The sequence below is a fragment of the Phasianus colchicus genome, chromosome 31, assembly GCF_987193195.1.
Source record: "Phasianus colchicus chromosome 31, bPhaCol1.hap1.1, whole genome shotgun sequence".
NCBI classification, from domain to species: Eukaryota; Metazoa; Chordata; class Aves; order Galliformes; family Phasianidae; genus Phasianus; species Phasianus colchicus.
In genome coordinates, this window is record NC_143466.1 from 1,355,935 (window position 1) to 1,362,795 (window position 6,861).

Sequence of the window (6,861 nt, forward strand, 5' to 3'; positions counted from 1 at the left end):
CTCTTCAAGAAGGTAGTCTTACAGGCGCAGGAGCGGGCTGTCCCCCTGAGCTGCAAGATGAGCCGGCGGGGAAGGAGACCGGCGTGGATGAATAGGGAGCTATTCTTGAGGCTCCAGGAGAAAAAGAGAATCTACCGCCTGTGGAAGAAGGGACGGGCGACTCAGAAAGAGTACAGAGAAGTTGTTAAGATGTGCAGGGAGAAAATCAGAAAGGCAAAAGCCCAGCTCGAACTCAACCTGGCCGCTGGGATAAAAAGAAACAAGAAATCCTTTTACAAATATATCAACAGTAAGAGGAGGACTAAGGAGAATCTCCATTCCTTACTGGATGAGGCTGGGAATGTGACTACTGACAATAAGGAAAAGGCAGAGGTCCTGAATGCCTTCTTTACGTCTGTCTTTAAAGGTTATCCTGAGTATCCTCAGGATACTCCACTTTTTGACCTGGTAGTCTCGGCTGGGGAGCAGACTAAACCACCCACGATTCAGAAGGAAACAGTCAGAGACCTGCTACTGCAACTGGACTGTCACAGATTCTCTTGAGGGAGATCACGCGGCAAGTGCGGGATGAACGGGGGATCAGGCCTAGCCAGCATGGGTTCCCGAAGGGCAGGTCCTGCTTGACCAACCTGATCTCCTTCTATGATCTAGTGACCCGCCTGGTGGATGAGGGACAGGCTGTTGATGTGGTCTACCTAGACTTCAGCGAGGCCTTTGACACTGTCTCCCACAGTATTCTCCTGCAGAAGCTGGCAGCCCGAGGCTTGGATGGGTACGCTCTTGGCTGGGTAAGGAGCTGGCTGGAGCGCCGGGCCCAGAGAGTGGTGGTCAATGGAACTAAATCCCGCTGGCGACCGGTCACGAGCTGTGTTCCCCAGGGGTCGGTGCTGGAGCCTGTCCTCTTCGAGATCTTTCTTGATGACCTGGATGAAGGCATCGAGTGCACCCTCAGTAAATTCGCAGATGACACCAAGTTGGCTGGAAGTGTGGATCTGCCTGGGGGTGGCGAGACCATTCAGATGGATCTGGACAGGCTGGAGGGCTGGGCTGAGGCCAACGGGATGAGGTTCAACGAGACCAAATGCCAGGTCCTACACTTCGGCTACAACAACCCCAGGCAACGCTACATGCTTGGGGCGGAGTGGCTGGAGGACTGCATAGAGGAAATGGACCTGGGGGTGTTGGTTGACGCTCGGCTAAACATGAGCCAGCAGTGTGCCCAGGTGGCCAAGAAGGCCAATGGGATCCTGGCTTGCATCAGAAGTAATGTGACCAGCAGGAGTAGGGAAGTAATTGTTCCCCTGTACTCAGCTCTGGTGAGGCCGCACCTCGAGTACTGTGGCCAGTTTTGGGCCCCTCACTGCAAGAAAGACATTGAGGCCCTGGAGCGTGTTCAAAGAAGGGCAACAAAACTGGTGAGGGGTCTGGAGCACAGGCCTGATGAGGAGCGGCTGAGGGAGCTGGGATTGTTCAGTCTGGAGAAGAGGAGGCTCAGGTGAAAAGTTATTGCTCTCTATAGCTACCTGAAGGGAGGTGGTAGGAGCTGGGGGTCGGCCTCTTCTCCCGTATAACCGGTGATAGGACTAGAGGGAATGGTTTCAAGCTGCGCCAGGGAAGATTCAGGCTGGATATTAGGAAATACTACTTCTCTGAAAGGGTGGTCAGGCGCTCGAATGGGCTGCCCAGGGAGGTGGTGGAATCCCCTTCCCTGGAGGTGTTCAAGGAACGTTTGGATGTTGCGTTGAGGGATATGGTTTAGCGAGAACCATTGGTGATAGGTGGATGGTTGGACTGGATGATCTGTAGGTCTTTTCCAACCTTAGTGTTTCTGTGATTCTGTGATTCTGTGAGATGTGGTTTTGGTGAGTTATGAGGTGTGGGGAGTTCTGGGAGAGCTGTGGGATTTGGGGTCATTTGTGGGTTTTCAAATGGAGAGGCTCAGGGTCCTGCCCCACCTCTTCTCCTCACCCTGAGCAGGAAATGCATTAATCAACCATATGAAATCCATATGGGGGCAGCACTCTCCCATGGGTATGGAGGAAGCTGTGGGGCCTCACCTCATAACCCCATGACACCACATCGTACCCCATAACCACATCAGGCCATGTTCCTGCCCCACAGCCCCGTGATTCCATATTCAGCTTCGTGGCTCTGTGCCCCACAGCCACACAGCCTTCCCTTCCTCCATCCTCATCCTCATCGCTTTGGGAATGCTACGAGCCCATATCCTGCCCATAATCCCATATCCTGACCCATAACAGGAAATCTTACCCCATGTCCTGCCCCATGGATCCATATCCTGCTCCATAGCTTTATGTCCCACAGCCCTGGAACCTTCCTCCTGCTGCACTCATACTCATGTCTTTGGGACTACGAGGACCATATATACCTTCCCGCAGCCCCATATCACATTTCACAGCCCCATAACTCTCCCTCTTGCCCCATATCATGCCCCATAGCTCCACATCCAACCCCATATCCTCATTTCCAGTCCCATATCCCCAGAAATTGACACACCATCCCACAGTCTGATCTGTGCCCCCTATCCTTGCCTCATAGCCCACGGACTCCATACTCCAACCCATAGCTCTGGTATCATCCCTTACCCCTCCTATAGCCCCGGTTTGATATCTTGTCCCATTCCAGTATGACCCCATAGCCTGCCCTACAGCTCTGTGCCCTTTGTCCCACAGCCTTCCTCTCGCCATGCTCGTCTTAGCCATCCACGTGCTGACCTTCGCTGTGGGTTTTCCTGCCAACATCTTCACCCTCCTCACCCTCCTCATCAAAATCCGATGCCACCGTCCTCATCCCCACCTCACCGCTGCCGACCTCCTCCTCCTCCACCTCACCACCGCCGACCTCCTTGTCCTCCTCTTCCTCCCATTCAAGATGGCCGAAGAGGCAGCCATGATGGCGTGGCCCTTCCCCAGAGTGCTCTGCCCCATTGCAAACTTCTGCTTCTACTCCAGCATCTACCTCAGCACTCTCTTTATAGCTGCCCTCAGTGTGGAGCGCTACTTTGGGGTCGTGTTCCCACACCGCTACAACCGGCGCCGGAGGTTATGGCGGATGATGGCCGCCAGCGCCGTCCTTTGGGTGATGGCATTGTCCCTTTGTTCCTTCGTCTTTGTAGCGGAGCATCACAGAGAGTTTGGGGTCAATGGCTCTGAGGCTGATGGGGAAGGTGGTTTAGGCTTCAATGGGAAAAAGACCTGGGGATCGGTGATGGACAACCCCAATCACGTTGACCACGTTGGGCTGAAGACGGACAACTCCCATTGTTCCGGGACCAGTCGGTCTGACCTTGGGGGATTTGAGTTAACCAAACCTAACGGCATTGACACCGACGTCCCCAGTACTTCTACTGCTGACATCACCACTCCCAGTGGCTCCAAGGTCCCCAGTCTCAACATCTACAGGATCTCCAGCCCCAAGGCTGACCGCAACATCTCCACCCTCCAATTCTCTGCCTGCACAACCCCAAAAACTCCCCACATCCCCACCACCACCTCATGGAACTCTCAGAATGCCTCTGAGACTCAACCCCACAAGGTCTACCACTGCTACGATGACTTCTCCCCAGCCCAGCTGCGCTTTGTTCTCCCGCTGCGCCTTGTGCTCTTCCTCGTCCTCTTCCTCCTCCCCTTTGCCATCACCATGTTCTGCTATGTCCACATCATCCGTGCCCTCCTCACTCGACCCCACATCCCACTGCAGAAGAAGTACCGCACTGTGGGGCTGGCCGTGGCCACCATGGTCAACTTTGTCATCTGCTTTGGTCCCTACAACCTCTCGCATGTGGTGGGCTTTGTGCAGCAGCGCAGCCCCACATGGAGGACCTACGCTGTGCTCCTCACCACCCTCAGCCCCACGCTCGACCCCCTCATCTTCTATTTCTCCTCCAGTGCTGTGCGGAGGGCGGTCAGTGGGGTGGTGGGGGCGGTTTGTGGCATAATCCATGGGTTTTCGGGTTGGTGTGGGTGGGGGAGTGAGGGGGGGAGTGGAGGAGAGTGAGCCCCAACCAGGAGGAGGTTCTGGGGTAAATGAGGTTGTTGTGATTGGAGTGGGTTTAATGGGGTAGGAGGTCAGAAATGGGGATGGGTGTGTTGTTTTTGTGGTAAGAGTGGTTCCGTGGATGTGTCCAATGTTTGTGGGTCAACCAACACTTGGTCGCTGTTGGGTTGTCCTACTGGGTTAGAGTCAATAAAGACCCGTGGATGTGGTCAGTGTGGTCAATGAGGTCACATAGATCAGTGTGGTCAATGCAGAACCCTGAGTGTGACGTAATGTTTTCCCCAATGTCCACTGGTGTTGGGGTCAATGTGGACTATTGACCCAACTTTGCTTTACGCCCAGTGCCCCCAATTCCTTCAGTGTCCCCCATGTCTGCAATGCCCTCAATATCCAGCAATGTCCCCAGTTCCTCCAGTGACTCCAATATCCCCAGTGCCCCCTATGTGCACGGCTGAGCAGGAGGAAAGAGCATCCCTCTACACTCCAGAGATCAGTTCACCCATCAGCTGCCTCCCAGACAACACATCTGGCCGTGGTCTCCAGGAGGCTGAAAGTTCTTCCCAAAAAGAATGCAGCTTCCCGGGCGAGTGCCCACCCCAAAACTCATCCATGCAGGTCTTCCCCAGGAGGGAGTGCCTGAGCCTGCACTCAGGTCCTTGCCAAGGGCAAGGCAGTCAGTTGCACGCCTCCAGACTGCCTTCAGACAGAAGAAAAGAAAGGTGTCTGTCGCAGGGGACTCCTTCTGATGGGAAAAAAGGCTCTGACTCATCGGCCAGTCCCTACCTGTAGGGAAAGTGTGCTGCCTTCCTTGTTGCCAGCTCAGGACATCAGCAGGAGACTCCCTGCTCTGGTTCACCCCTCTGGTTGTTCTCCCTCACTGATGGCTCAAGCTGGCAGTGATGAAGTCACTGAGAGAAGCTTGAGGGCCCTGCAAAGGCACTGGGTTGCTCACTGGGTGCAGTGGGAGTGCATGTGGCGTTCTCCTCTGTCCGCTCAGTAGCTGTGAAGGATACTGAGAGGTCAGGGAAACACATCTGATAAATATGTGGCTGAATGGTTGGTGCCACAGCAGAAGTTTTGCTTCTTCTTTTTCTGACCAGAGGGCACTGTACTCTGTGCTGTGCTGATGGTTGCAGGTGGATCCCACCTGTCTGAAAGGGAGAAGAGGACCTCAGACCAGGAGCTGGCTTGTTTCCCTGAGAGGGCTTCAAACTGGCAGGCCTTTGGGGACAGCGTGAGATATGCAGGGGTGACAGCCTGTATGGGGCACCACAACTGGGGCATGTGTGCACGGCTCTGGGTGTCAGCCATTGGGTGCCCTCAGTACCACCATCTCTTGGGGACCACAAATTCCACATCAGGAGGTGATGTAACAGAGTAACGTCCACAAGAGGAAGTGACAGTGGCTCTGAGGCTGCTTCCTGCCCCCACTGCAGTCCCAAAGCTGTTCCTGCCTCACGGCACCAATGGTGCTGGCCCTCATCCTGGGTGATTGCCAATGGGGACGTGGTGCCACGGGGATTGGTGGCCCTATGTGCGATCAGAACCGTGTCCCTTGCAGGTTGGTGGCTGGTGGCAGCGAGCAGGGCCTGGCAGCATGAGTGTGGTGATAGGGGGTTTATGGTGAGAGAGGGAGGGGAGCGTGGTCAGGGGGCCATCAGAGGGCACAGGAGGGTGTGCAGGGACAAGGCTGACTGCTGTCCCCTGTCCTCGTGCCCCGACCCTCCCTGTCGCTGCACCCCAGCCAGGGGGGTCCCTTGGGGACACTGTCACCCTGAGGTGCCACCTGCCGAAGCCGGCTGCATGGGTTGAGCTTTACCAGGATGGACTAGGGAGTCAGTGTGTGAGGGCCGCCTGCACTGCCCGTTCAGTAAGGCAGCAGTGGGAGTGGAGGTCTTGTGTCAGCATGGGTGAGTGCTCCTGTCTTTTTTTCAGGTGACTTGCTCTCCTGTTGACAGGCCCTGACGCCACCATTTCAAACATGGTGCTCACCAGGAAACGTGCTTCCCACGCAAAGACTGTGGCAACCCAGATAGAGGGTCTGCTCAGTAATGTTCAGGTCGCTGGCTGCTGGGAGTGCCTCAGCCTGCTGCTGCCAGGGGAGGATGGGAAGGATGCCACTTGTGTGCGGTGTGAGCAGCTGGCCGAGCTGCTCAACCTGGTGGTGGAGCTGAGGGAGGAGGTAGGTAGACTGCGGACCATCAGAGAGTGCGAGCGGGAGATTGACTGGTGGAGTGACTCTGTGCGAGAAAGGCGCAGAGATTGCACTTCCCAGACTGAGGGAGTAATGGACCCTCTCTCTCTCCATAGTCAAACAGGGAGAGACAGCTAGAGAGGAGAGGAGGAATGGCAGCAGGTCTCAGCCCAGCGTCGCAGGCAACCCCCATCCCGACCTCCCTCGGTTCCCTGGTCCCTCTCAGTAACAGGTATGAAGCCCTGTAACAACCAGAGGGAGTGGTGAGTGATGACGTGGGAGCACTGCCGCCAAGCTTGCCCAAGGTGAGGCGGTCAGCTCCACGTTTGAAGACTGCCTCCTCCAAGAAAGAAAGGAGGGTGCTAGTTGTAGGCGACTCTCTTCTGAGAGGAACAGAGGGTCCAATATGTCGGCCTGACCCTACCCACAGGGAGGTGTGCTGCCTTCCTGCGGCCCGGCTCAGGGATATTTCTAGAAAACTCCCCAGCCTTATCCGCCCCTCTGATTATTGCCCTTTATTGATAGTTCAGGCCGGCAGCGATGGGATGGCTGATAGAAGCCTGAGGATTATAAAAAATGATTTTAGGAGACTGGGGAAGTTAGTTGGTGGAGCGGGCATACAAGTAGTGTTTGCCAGTATTCCCTTGGTG

At 55.5% G+C, this 6,861-nt stretch overlaps 1 protein-coding gene across 1 annotated transcript; it reads left to right on the forward strand.

Annotated features, from left to right (window-relative positions):
- Positions 1-1,646: 1,646 nt before the first annotated feature.
- On the forward strand, positions 1,647-6,459 carry LOC149914149 (G protein-coupled receptor 42-like). The gene is made up of 4 exons (XM_090127507.1): positions 1,647-3,979; positions 5,154-5,276; positions 5,976-6,199; positions 6,328-6,459. Exons 1-4 carry the CDS (start codon positions 2,707-2,709, stop codon positions 6,457-6,459), a joined length of 1,752 nt encoding a protein of 583 aa, XP_089983633.1. The 5' UTR covers positions 1,647-2,706.
- Positions 6,460-6,861: the final 402 nt, after the last annotated feature.

Coding starts and splice junctions, on each gene's coding strand:
- LOC149914149 (XM_090127507.1), top strand. CDS start 2,707: ATGCTCGTCTTAGCCATCCACGTGCTGACCTTCGCTGTGGGTTTTCCT. Junction 3,980..5,153: donor CCATGGGTTTTCGGGTTGGT/GTGGGTGGGGGA, acceptor TGATGGTTGCAG/GTGGATCCCACCTGTCTGAA. Junction 5,277..5,975: donor ATATGCAGGGGTGACAGCCT/GTATGGGGCACC, acceptor TCCTGTTGACAG/GCCCTGACGCCACCATTTCA.